Source organism: Perca fluviatilis, chromosome 24, assembly GCF_010015445.1.
Source record: "Perca fluviatilis chromosome 24, GENO_Pfluv_1.0, whole genome shotgun sequence".
In the NCBI taxonomy this organism is placed as follows: Eukaryota; Metazoa; Chordata; class Actinopteri; order Perciformes; family Percidae; genus Perca; species Perca fluviatilis.
This window is the reverse complement of record NC_053135.1, coordinates 19,917,224-19,930,820: the sequence shown is the minus strand read 5'-3', so window position 1 is coordinate 19,930,820 and position 13,597 is coordinate 19,917,224. Positions and strand designations below refer to the sequence as shown.

Genomic DNA, 13,597 nt, shown 5'->3' with positions numbered 1-13,597 from the left:
GAGTTCCACTACTGTGGCAATAAGCTGCTTTCTGATTCTGAAAAACTTTCTTTAAACCTCTGAGAGAACCAGACTCTTGGTGGGCGGCCATATGAAACAGAGACACTGATAAAGATGTGCAAATATGATTCATAATAATTATAGCAGTTGGTATGTAATGTAATTAGTCGTGCGATAGTTTTCCTTGTGTCTCTCTCTCTCTCTCTCTCTCTCTCTCTCTCTAACAAAGAGACTGGAGGACCACTCTTGGTTCCTTAGCGTAACGAGGAGTGAACCCTCTTGTCAGTCACATGGTCTTTGTGTGGGGAGGCGGGACTCCTGGCGGAGAGAGAGAGAGAGAGAGAGAGAGAGAGAGACAGAGACAGAGACAGAGAAAATGCTAGTTGAGAGTTGGAGCAGGGCACTTTGCAGTTAAGTCGCCTTAAAAAGAAAAGTATTTGAGCGATATCCGCCGTGTTACTCGGTGTCCTGTTTTCTCAATGCTGTTTTGGCTCACAGTCTTGAGTTTTGTCACTTTTCTGTGCACAGATGTCTTCACTCGAGTGACATTTTAAAACGTTTTTCTAGCAAACAGTACTTCAACTTGTAGACGGCCAATGCCAGTTGTTTAGTTTCCGGTTAGCAACCTCTACTTCTTCGAAATATATAGCGCCAACTTCTGAGCAAACAATGCGGTATCCCAGTTTATTCGCTCCAAACCAGTTGATGGAAACATATCTGCTTTACATTCCTTTTTTGCAACATTTTAAAGGTTCCTTTGAAATTCGCGTGACGATTGAATTAAAACATGGCTACTGTTTGGATCCACACTCCTCGATGCCGTTTTGGCTCACAGTGTTGAGTTTTGTCAATTTCCTGTGCACAGATGGCTTCCCTCGAGTGACTGTGACACCACAAGACAAGAATTTAATATGAGCACACTGTGTGTCAATTAGTGGAGATGGAACACTCTTTTCCTGTCAGAGCCACGTGCACTTTATGATTGACTTTGCTTTAACACAGAAATCTGCAGCCTCTCTCTCTCTCTCTCTCTCTCTCTCTCTCTCTGCGGTGCACACTTTTCCAGAACACCTTTTCCCCCCGGCTCTCAGGCAACTAAATATAGAGACTGGTGCAGACAGCTCGGCCGTCTGACAAATTGTAAGCAGAGCAGAGCGGCGGCAAGTAGCAGGAGCATAAGGATCTACTGCTGCTTCACTTCAACAATGAACCACATGCAAACAGGCAGATACATCCAATTTTAAGCTGCAAACAATGAAGATAAACAGAAATTCACAGGTAATGCCAGGACAAGTGCTGCATAGGAATTAAGTCAAGTCTTTCCAAGTACATTTGCCTTGAAAGAGGAACATAAGTACATGCCAATATCATCATCGTACAAATTTAATGAGTGTCAGTTACTTTGCACTTGTTACATGTGCAAATATACTTTCTTAGAAACATTTTCAAATGTTTATTCCAGCCACCATTTCCAGCACACAGTGGTTCAACTTGAACAGAAGTGGAGCAATGCTCGGTCAGGAAATGGCCACAGATATGCTCCCTCCAGCTGGAATCTCAAAACGTTTGATGATATCAGCCTCCTCTCAGACTCAAGACATTTATTTGGCCAACAGACATTCAGAGCCCCAAAAACCTTTACGTCAAAGGCAAGATAAAGTATCTCTGCGTGAACCAGAAACCACTTTCATCTTCCAGAGGGAACAAAAATAAGATGCACAGCACTGCGGTGAAGATACCGACTCAGATCACAACGGATCAATTTTCCCAGCATGGGATATTTTGATGATTAAAGTAGATGAAAAGGCAATGTATGTGAGTCTTCACTTAATTTGCATTCACTTATCTCGCGCTTTGGGGGTCATTTTGAGGCTGCATTTTAAAAAACTATTTGAAACAAAGCGATGAATGCAGAAAACTATGTCCGACACATCAATTAGCAGCTGAATAAGAATGAAATGACAAAGAGCAGCATGCATTTTGTCCACCCTAGCTTTCCTTTACACCAAAACCGGCCATTTGATGAAATAATGGGACTCAACTAGTCTTTTAAAATCACTTCCTGAATCCTCATCAGCCTTCTGCAAACTAATCAAAGGGTAGCTTCATTTTTTTCCAACCTGGACCCTGTTTCCCAGTTTTTGTGTGTAAGTGACTGATAGCAAAAATGTTCACTGTCAGTTAGTGTCCACTAAAAGTGTTGTTTTTTATGCTGACAGGCTCAGATTATTATTCTAAGTGTCTAACAAAAAGGTCTACTCTGTAGGGATCCTTTCCATAATGTTGTAATCTGAGTCTGTCAGCGGCAAAAACAGAACTTTTAGTGGACAAAAATTACCAATGTCCCAATTCCTAAATGTTATGTTCCCATCAGTCACTTCACGTCATCACAAAAAAATGGGAAAATAGGTTCCAGGTTGAAAAACAATTAAGTTGCCATTTAAAGCCACAGATTGGAGGACTCACCCAGAACGCCGAGCCGGTAGTTGATTGTGATGACAATGACGTTCCCGTAGCTGGCCAGGATGCTGCCGTCAATCATATTGCCCGTTCCCTCCATGTAGGAGCCTCCGTGGATGTAAACCATGACTGGCTTTAACCCGTTCTCATCGTGGATATCTGCAAAGAAGAACATGGAAATGTTTGCGTTTAGTGCTGCCAAGAATAATCAATTAGCTGTCAACTGTTACATGAATCACCAACTGTTTTGATAAATCGACTATTTCTGCAAAGCCGAGGGCAGAGTTCATAAACTTTGCATAGAGATTTGGAAATGCTCTTTATTTTTCTCAGCTGACACGGCTGCATAGATGCTCACTTCCATTGTTGCTTTTGTATTTGTGTTGTAACTTTTTTGTATTTGTGTTGTAGCTTTTGTATTTGTGTTGTGGCTTTTGTATTTGTGTTGTAGCCTTTGTATTTGTGTTGTAGCTTTTGTATTTGTATTGTGGCTTTTTTGTATTTGTGTTGTAGCTTTTGTATTTTAATTGTGGCTTTTGTATTTGTGTTGTAGCTTTTGTATTTGTGTTGTGGCTTTTGTATTTGTGTTGAACTGTCTCAGCCATGGTTCAATCCCAATGTTGTAATCAACAAGCAAACACAGTTTCAGCGTCTACCCAACAAGGAAAATTGTTTGACCTTTCCTAATTTAACACAGATCACTGTTACAGTGCAGCTCATGAGAGGGATAGATGGCTTTAGACACTCCGATAACTTTAACCCCGCCATCTCTACATCTGCCTCCATCCGTTTGCTGCAATTAAAGCCAGATGAAAACGTTGTTTATGAGGCTCTCCAGTTTGTGATTAAGCTGAGTGATTAGTACATGTGTAGGTGGTGATTATAAATTTAGAGTGGGCTCCTTATGCATGAGAGAAGATGGAGGGGGAAGATAGAAATCCTCCCAACAAGCAGGGTTCACAATAAATCAGCTGCCAGCTGCATCTTCATCATCAGAAACCCTCGGCTGATTGTCTGTTGGGTGCAAACTGCTCTGCCAGGATTCAAGCTGGGCTTTCACAGGCAGCTGAAATAACGGTAGAGTAGAGCGATTCAATTTATTCCCTATGAGAACAGCGGTTTGAGATCAAGTGCCAGGAGGTTCACTCAGAAACTTGTCGCTAATCCAATGGTGTTTCCAAAACCGTGGCGGTAATTCAAGCTTTCAGAAGATCCTGCTACAAATTACATTTTCCCTAAAAAAATAAGAGGTATCACTTTATAAAAAACATTTGGATTTCAGCTTACATAATCAAATTATTAAACAATAGTGTATCATTCAACCAAACCCTCCAAAGATATGGGTTGTTTGTTCTCCCCTCTAATACGACCCACAGGAGCGTTTCCTAAACTAGCACCCCCTAGTGGTGGCAGGAAATACATCCTCATATCTAAACCAGAGAAGGTAACAGTGGCTGTTTTAAACACGTGGTTAACGTTGTGATACGGTCCCAGTGTGGTTAGGTTTAGACACCAAAACTACTGAGTTAAGTTGATAAAAAGATGGAGGTTTGGGTTTAAATCAGATGTGACTTCACTTCCTGAAGGTTACCACGTGACGCAGAACGTAGCTTGTTTGTTCCCTGATATAAAAAACTTTTCTTTTCAAAGGGGACCTTTCCTGGGTGAAAGTCCTGTGTTTGTTTGACCACCCCCCCCCAACCTGCCTCCTGCCTACTGGAACATCTGAGGAACGTTACACACTGAAAATGTCAAGTTTTGAAGAACATTTGGATGGTGCAACAAGACAGACCTGCTTGGTTCTTTCTGGGAATGATTGTAAAGATTTACAAAGAATATGTTTAGGTCATTTCCTCTCTAACTGGGAGGTTTTATAAAGAATATGTTTAGATCATTTCCTCTCTAACTGGGAGGTTTTATAAAGAATATGTTTAGATCATTTCCTCTCTAACTGGGAGGTTTTATAAAGAATATGTTTAGATCATTTCCTCTCTAACTGGGAGGTTTTATAAAGAATATGTTTAGGGCATTTCCTCTCTAACTGGGAGGTTTTATAAAGATTATGTTTAGATCATTTCCTCTCTAACTGGGAGGTTTTATAAAGAATATGTTTAGATCATTTCCTCTCTAACTGGGAGGTTTTATAAAGAATATGTTTAGATCATTTCCTCTCTAACTGGGAGGTTTTATAAAGAATATGTTTAGATCATTTCCTCTCTAACTGGGAGGTTTTATAAAGAATATGTTTAGATCATTTCCTCTCTAACTGGGAGGTTTTATAAAGAATATGTTTAGGGCATTTCCTCTCTAACTGGGAGGTTTTATAAAGAATATGTTTAGATCATTTCCTCTCTAACTGGGAGGTTTTTATAAAGATTATGTTTAGATCATTTCCTCTCTAACTGGGAGGTTTTATGAAAGAATATATTTAGATCATTTCCTCTCTAACTGGGAGGTTTTATAAAGAATATATTTAGATAATTTCCTCTCTAACTGGGAGGTTTTATAAAGAATATGTTTAGATCATTTCCTCTCTAACTGGGAGGTTTTTATAAAGATTATGTTTAGATCATTTCCTCTCTAACTGGGAGGTTTTATAAAGAATATATTTAGATCATTTCCTCTCTAACTGGGAGGTTTTATAAAGAATATATTTAGATCATTTCCTCTCTAACTGGGAGGTTTTATAAAGAATATATTTAGATCATTTCCTCTCTAACTGGGAGGTTTTATAAAGATTATGTTTAGATCATTTCCTCTCTAACTGGGAGGTTTTGGGAGTGATTGGTGGGATTGCTGTGGACCAAGGCCTACACACGGAGATACACTGGTAAGAGCCAATGAGGTTTAACCATGTATCAGCTCATTTAAATAGCTCACGTTACTGTGTTGTGTCAACAGTTAACTTCATTTAATATTGGATGAGGTGTTTTCTTTTGCGGGGTGCAAATGTTCCACTAGAACCAGTTCCTTCCTGAGACTATTTAGCAGAGCCACTGTCGCTGTGTCTGGAGCTTGGCGCCGCCCAACACTGCTGTGATTGGTTTAAAGAAATGCAACCCAGGACGTTTTTATTCTCCTATCCAGGAGTGTATCTGAGGTCTGGCAAGGCGAGACTAGTCCGTTGCAGAAACAGAGTTTGAGGCTTGAAGAATAAGGATCCTTGTTGTCCTCACATGGCCCAGCGTCTCTCACATCTCTGGAACTACAGTGAGCTTTGGTTGCCTGGAACCAGCCGCTGAACGAACCCATTATCCCCATCGCCGCCGACTGGCCAGCTCGGAAGTCTCTGAAATGTCATTCGAGAGCTGCTGAGGAAAAAAAAATCCAATGTAAGGGGGGGGGGCTGGCTCGCTTGTGTGCTGCTAGAGTGAGAGATTTAAAGTCACAATATTGCTCGGCCATTATGTGAAACAGGTTTTTTGCTGAGCCTCCATGTTTCCTGATCAAACAGTCACTAATACCTATCACTCTGCTGCTCACATAATTATTCTTTTCACCATTTTGCTGTTTTTTTCCCTCTCTTTTCAGCGGGGTTAAAGTTAATGAGGTTAGGAGCATTGAAAACGATCACACAGAGTTTTGCATTTGTTTTTAGTCATTTTAAATCGGTTTCTATAATATGTTTCTACGTGGTTGTTTTCTGTCTCAATGTGGGCGTTTTTGCCGGGTTAGAAGGTTCACTAAAGCCGGGAATTGTTGAGAATCCTGGCTACCATTTTTCGAGGCCTTCAAGTATCTTAATCAAACAAAAAGAGAAACTCTGGTTGAGTCTGACATGACTGCTGTGGAATAAGGCATGGATACCCGACCCGAGGGCGACGGGTCCCGACGGGCCGGGCCGGGTTCGGACAGATATTTAGAAATTATGGTCGGGGTCGGGTCTATCAGCGCGATAAGGCATTTGTTGTAAAATGATGCTGCGGCTCCTTTTAAGAGAGCTCAGTGCGTGCGTGCGTGCGTGCATGTGTGTGTGTGTGTGTGTGTGTGTGTGTGTGAGTGAGTGTGTGTGGTAAGTGGGCAGAAGAGAGATAGCCTTGAGAAAGAGGAAGCATGCGTGTTGTAGATGCAACCGGAGCAGAGTTAGTGGTTATTCATGTTCTAACGTGCGCCCTGGAGGTAACCAGTCTCTGCTGGTTTTCTGATCACGGTCGGAAACGAAGCGATCAGGAAGGTTAACCCATTGAACATGTTAACAGCTGATTAACGTGCGCTCATCTGTTGACATTTCCGAATGCCTTCCTACAGTTGCTCAATAAAAGCTTTCCACAAACGTAGCCTACATGTGTCATTAGTACGAGGGAAAACAATTAGATTTTAACTGTGTCGGCTCGGGTCGGGCTCAGACACAAATTTCTTAATGCATGTCGGGCTCGGACACGGCTCTGTCGGACACGGCTCTGTCGGACACGGGCCGGCCTCGGACAGAAAAATTCGGCCCAATCCGGACTCTACTGTGGAAATGTACATTATGTTTTACAGTACAGGTACTTCCATCAAGGTTCTTTACTCTGCTCGATATCAGACCATTTGTTCCTGCTGAGCTATTATTTGAACACAGGCTTTTAGTAGGAAATGTAGTGCTCAGAACCATTATTCAGTCTGTGCTGTGTAATTAGACTAAAGAGGACGCCTGCTGCCCACACCAGTTACGGTTTCCTCTCGCCATCGCCGCCGGCTGTGTCCAGATGCACCGCAGCTTCGCCGAGCACCCGGCAGAAAGCAGCCTGGACGGCGCCGGGAACAGGGAGTGAATCATTCTCCTCCTCCGCAAAACAAAACAGTGAGGCAGGGAGTGGAAAGCGAGCCGCAGTGACAGGTTATTAATCTCCGCTGTGCTCCAAGTGGGCTGATAATCCTGCACACAAGCACTTCCAAACAGTGAAGACGTCCCGGGCCGACCTCGGACACTCCCGTTAATGGCTCATTTGTTTGTTTTTATAACCTGGACACTTATTTTCCAATGTTTGTGGTGCTTTAAAAAAAGTTTTTGACGCTTTTTCCCACATTTTTGTCAAGAAATTGGTTCATGAAGCTTTTTTTGGACCTCAAGACTTATTGTGTGTCCACAGGAGAAGGTTGCTTAGCTTCTGTGCCGCTAACATTCCTGCTTCTCCCCAACTGGGGGCGTGTAGACCGCCATCTTAGTTCCTGTAGGCAACACAGTGACTGGGGATAAGGATATATGGAGCAATGTCATCAGAAACCTACGTCAGGTCACGTAGGGAAAACGTTTTTTGAAGGACTTGGGAAACGACATGTTGATGTAAAACATACGTACTTTCACCAAAATATGAATGTTTCGATTTGGATACATAAGGAACACTACTGGGAAGCTCCTGGACTCACCTTAAAATATATTTTCATAAATGGCCACATTCTAGAGCCTCCAATTACCGCCATTTGTATTCAATCCAGCAAAAATAATGAAACTTCTACAGATGGATGCTTCACAAGTTTGTCTGGCTGTGTGCACACTATGGATGTCTTAAGAAGCCCCGTTCATTCCAATGAAAGACCCGGATCTTCCGCGTTGACTGGCCCATGACATCTCGATGGACATTATGCATAATAAACATAATCGTATTATGTTTATGTTGTTGTAGCAATAGCGCTCGTTCATGAGCTTCTCTCTTGTGGATACAACAAGTATACGTGGCAAACTCACTGTTTCTTGTCTAAAATGTAACCCTAAGTAATGCTTATCAAAATAAATGACTCAATCATTATGTCGAGCTACTAGCTACCGCTAACTTTAGCTACTAGCCGATAGCCACTGGCAGTTTGGGAACAGAGACGTTAATAACATTACATCCATGTTACAGGCTTTACAGCATACAGCGCTCGGATATATCATAAGATAATACACATGATGAATTACAGCCATGATATCAATTATTACAGATACAGGACCTCAGGAGAACCGCCATATGAGCCTGCAGTGCAGGGCGATGTCCCGTGGGTCGGCTCGCGTTCATCATGCCTAGTTTAATAACTCTGGATTCGGCTATTACACTGTTAAAAAGGTCCATAGAAATATGTGCTAATATACTGTATTAGTAGGTTTTTTTTTTCGTTCTTAAGATTAACACAAATGGAACACTTAATGGAAAACGTCATTTTCTGACAGGACATTTTCCATTTTTCTATGATTTCTTACAGTGAAATGCATGTTAAATTTTTTTTCTTTCCCCATGTAAAATCTACGGGAAAAGTCTTTCTGGGCCAGGCGCTGAAGTTCCACCGATGGCCGCTACGCTAACGGTTGCTTCCAAAGCCAGATGGCGTTGTTCCTAAGCCTCCATTAACCGCCATTTGTAGTCAATCTGGCTAACTTTTCAACATTCTGTCTGCCTTTTTGGACATTCATGTCAGAGTTTTCATTGTCTTTTTACATATTTGTTGCCTTTTTAAATAATGCTTTTTTGGACATATCTGATGCTTTTTCAACATTTAGTTGCCTTTTTGAACAATGTTTGTCATTTTTTTGTTTTAAACGCTGGAAGCAACGGAGAATTCAGATAGACCCCCTGGAACAAGCCCCCCCGCCCTCACCCAAATAAAGATGAGTAATGTGTGCAGCCAGCAGAGGGATATATTATCCCCCGGGTCCTGGTGGCAGTGATGAATGTCAGGGACGAACACAGTCACCCAGGCAGCGCCACCGGCCCGACAGAGAGACACACGCAGTGAGAGAGAGAAGAAGAGCACAGGAAGCAGTTTGCTTTCTTTAGTCTGAAGTGCCTCGAGACCAGCCTCTCCATCCCCAGACATAAAAATCTAAATCTGCCGGGCATCTCCTGACTTCTGACTCCATCGCTGCACCAAAAGAGATGTGTAGTAAGAGTCACTTTGCTTTGTGTGTGTTTGATGGAGACAGAGAGCCAGCCGAGTAGTTTAGTGTGAGCCCACAGAGTCCTGCAGCGACCATCAGATGGGAATCAGTCAGAGACTTTATGACAACTTAACGGCAGCGCTCTTTGTTTTATGTTCCCGCCGCCCCCGCTGTTCCACCGTGCCTCCAATAATGTGGAACTGACCCACAAACACAAAGTCCTTTGTGTGGCACATCTTGCAGAATTGACAATAAAGTAGACTTGACTTGGCATTTGCAACTGCACCTTAAATTCACATCAACTAAAATTGCAGTTTTTGCCACTGAGATCATGTAAAATACAGTCTTTCATCCAGGAAACGGGTGAAAGTCTGACGTTTTTGTTGTTTTGTAGCCTTTTCCAGAAAATGTCGTCCTTTTCAACATTTTTCTTGTTCCGACAGACATAATGGGGTAATTATAGCTGAGGGTGCGTTTGCTTCACATGTAACAGCACAGAGGAAAAACTCAGAGCAGAAAAAAGTGTGAGCGAGGTTTCGCTGCAGTGCTTTTTCTTTCCTCTGCAGAGGTGTGTAGGTGGAACCACACACACACACACACACACACACACACACACACACACTGGTGTGTAGGTGGAACCACAGGGGATCCACAGGGTAATTCATCGCCACTGCAGATGTTCAAACAGTCTCAGAGCATCGATCCTGAAAACACTCTCTATCCACACCTTTCACCATGTTTTCTCTTCTTTAGCTTCTGTCTTCATGACACTAAAGCTGAGTCAAGGCGACAAAAACTTAGAAAAAAGCGAGAAAAGTAGAGCAACATCTGTAAAAAAAAAGCAACAACTGGCCATGTTATTTACAAAAACGGTGCCCTTTGACGGAAAAACTTTGACGGAGAGTCTTTTTTTTTTTTTTTTTACAGATTATCCAGCACAGTGAGGGGAAATGCTGCACTATTTTGGTTATTAGCATGCAGAGGAGCGAGGGGTTAATTGGTTTTTTTTGTCTCTGAGCTACAGATTGTCAAAAACAACATGGGTTAGTGCTCATGCTTCAGCGAGCAATGGAAGAAGAAAAAAAGGAAATATAAAATAGGGAGGACAGGGACTTGATAGGGGACAGAAACTGCTGCTGAACATTAGTCCTGTAGGGTTACATTACAGCTTGGTTCTGGTTTAATACTGGACCAGTCTCACAGATTGTTGTTCACATCAGACACTCAGACACACAAACATGGAGAAACAAAGTTACCCTTTAATTCAGGAGGCAAAATATCATGCACAGCTAAATTTAGATCGCATTTGAATTGGAAAAGACAGGTGAGTAAAATGTTAGTGCCCGTTTCAAACCCTGGGATTTCCACGACTCCAAAGAGGAGACAAATTAATATATATACATATCAGTTTTACTAAAGGAAGGAAATATGGTGTGACAGAATGTAATATACAGAGATAGCCAGCCCAAAAAACTTGCACTCAATTTATCTCATTTTTTATAAAAAAAAATACAAAAAACAAAATCCTCAATCAACTTCATTCTCAAAATATTCCAACTTTTTCTATCTGAGAGGAGTGAGCTCAGAAGCACTTTGCGGGGAGGAAGGGGGTTCAAAAGAAACTATAAAAAAAGGTCTGCAGGTTTGCTATCATGCGGTCAGGCTTTTATTTTGTTGGTCCAAAGGGGGGAAAAAGGAGAAAAATACCTTTATCAGCGCCACCATCATTACTGTTGAAATCTGCGCCATGCGTGTTTGAGTTGGCCCCTAGTGTTGAGGAGAGAGGTAGAATAAAGGGGAGAAATTTCAAAAGAAAAAAAGAGAGAATAAAGAAAAAAGAATTTCAGCCCAAAAAAAAAGCACAAAAAAAAACAGGCTGTTTTCCGCCTGGATTTTGTCACATTCTTGATCACTCAGATCAGTTGAAAGAAATAAAAAAATAAAGTACCTGCAATGTTAAAAGTATCATTTCTGTGCCATTCATTCTCATAGTCAAACTCAACTCTGGAAGAAGTATTAAGATCTTTCACTGCAGTAAAAGTATTAATACTGCACTGTAAAAATACTCTGTTAACAGTAAAAGTCCTGCATTGAAATGTTACTTAAGTAAAAGTGTGTAAGTATCATCAGGAAAATGTAGTTAAAGTATTAAAAGTAAAGAACAATCCTCGGAGTCTTCCCATTCTCCCTGCTGATTCCTCACATCTGTTTCCACTTTTGTCTTCATAAAGCTCAGTTTTTCGGTTTGGTAGCTTATGAAAACTTAGGTTCTGGCTTTACATTTTACATTGTTGGTAGTGAAGATCAGCACAGAGCAGCTTTAAGGCATGTTTCTGTTGTTTACTAGCAGACGAAATTGAGGAACCTTCACACAATACAAGTCTATTCCACAACGCTGTGGAGTAAGGTCTGGCAACCCTAAAGCCACGTTGGCCAATCAGAAGCCTGGAATAAGCTATTGCTGGAAGGCTACTAGGCTGCAATGGCGGAGAGATTCTGCGTAGCATTCTGATGCATCGATTCTTCAATATAGTGGAAGAGTTTTTGGACTGTATCAGCCTCCGTGGTGTGTGCTGTAGCTTCACCAATCAACACAGGGCTGGTCTCAACAGGCTCATAACAGGGGACGGGGACGGGGGGGGGGGGTGTTTGCTCAGTATCGCTGCTCACTGAGAGGGCAAGCTTCACAAACACGGGCTGGTGCCATGTCAGGGAAGGTAGGCCGAGCGTGAACATCCACATCTGCTCAGCCTGTTCACACACACACACACACACACACACACACACACACACACACACGCACACACACACACAGTCAGCCTCACTGTTCCACGGTGGTTTAATTGTATGAACGTGTGAATGCTGCTCAACAGTTCCCTTCATATGGCCGAACAAACAACGTTTTAACAGCCATGATTTATCCCAAACCCCAAACCAGAAGACATTTTTCAGTGTTCTGTGCGAGCTGTTCCTTAAATTAAAAAGCTCTTTGCTGTGCTTCATAGTGCGGAGATAAAGAGAGGTAAACCGAGGTAAACAGAGGGAGAAAATGGCTCCAGCGCTGCATTTTCAGAACTACTGCAGCTCAGTTTTATTTACTGGCATCTCGGTGCCAAACACATCAAGGGATTATGTAATCTGTAGGGTGTAAAGTCAGCGTTTTTATCTGGTGTAGCCTACAGCCCACATCTGTGCTCGACTCAGCCTCAGTCTGCCCGCAAATCATCCAACCATTTCTAGTTTTTATTTGGTAGTTTTCAAGGTTCTGCTGCTAGAAAACTGCAAGTAACTCGGAGAAGAAAGCCACTGTGGTTTTGCCTCCTTTCTGCACAGTTAGTCTGGACATTAACAGAAACACTTCACTATGCTCCTACTACACTTTTTTAGAAGTTTGTGGCTTTTTTGCTATTTTTTTGACGCTATTTCCAACAGTTTGACGCCTTTTGTTTTGCCCTTTGGTTTGCCGTTTTTCAAAGCTTTTCACGACATCAGTCGCTTTTTCAGATATTTTTTGGCACTTTTCTTCAATGTTTGTTTTACTTTTTTGACGATTTTTGACCCCTTTTGATGCTTTTTATGTACGCTTAACATGCTAATATATGCTAACACATGCTAACTGTTTCCTTCCTATGACACACTGAGCTGCACTCTCATCTATACTTGTTACTTTTGTATGCATCCTGTCCCAGAATTGCTTGTTAATAACCTAGCTCTGGGGAGTTTACTCCCCGGAGTCCTTATGTTTCTTCTTCGCAGAGCTATGCTCTGTGATTCTCTGCAAATCCCGGCCGCATCTCCTGCTGCGTCCTGCTGCATCCGCCGCATCCACCCATGCTCTGCAGCGCCACGTTACATCCCGCAACACCCTGCTGTGATGTTCCTATGCACAGAGTAGTCAGGATCCGGTATAGGAGACTGCACTACTCAGTATGACACGATGTGCCCTGCTATGACATGAACTTCCACGATGACCTTCGAAGTCACCGTGACCTCTAATGTGACTATTATCGTCACTGTTCATCACACCCCCAACCGGCCCGTCAGACACCGCCTACCAAGAGTCTGGGTCTGCCGAGGTTTCTTCCTAAAAGGGAGTTTTTCCTCGCCACTGTCGCGATAGCCACTGCTAATGCTTGCTCTTGAGGGAATTACTGTAATTGTTGGGGTTTTGGAATTTATAGAGTGTGGTCTAGACCTACTCTATCTGTAAAGTGTCTCGACATAACTTTTGTTATGATTTGATACTATAAATAAAATTGAATTGAACTGAATTAACATGCCAATAGGTCTTCATTAACAATT

At 42.1% G+C, this 13,597-nt stretch overlaps 1 protein-coding gene across 2 annotated transcripts in view; it reads right to left on the bottom strand.

Moving 5' to 3' along the window:
* Positions 1 to 13,597, bottom strand: part of nlgn4xa (neuroligin 4 X-linked a) — an 89,638-nt gene that overhangs the window by 55,909 nt on the left and 20,132 nt on the right. Inside the window, exons 3-4 of one of the 2 annotated variants that reach the window (XM_039793626.1) lie at positions 11,003 to 11,062; positions 2,467 to 2,619 (exon numbers count right to left, since the gene is read on the bottom strand). In XM_039793626.1, coding sequence (XP_039649560.1) covers positions 2,467 to 2,619; positions 11,003 to 11,062 — 213 coding nt within the window. The remainder of the gene's footprint in view (positions 1 to 2,466; positions 2,620 to 11,002; positions 11,063 to 13,597) is intronic. The other variant, XM_039793627.1, reaches the window with a different exon arrangement.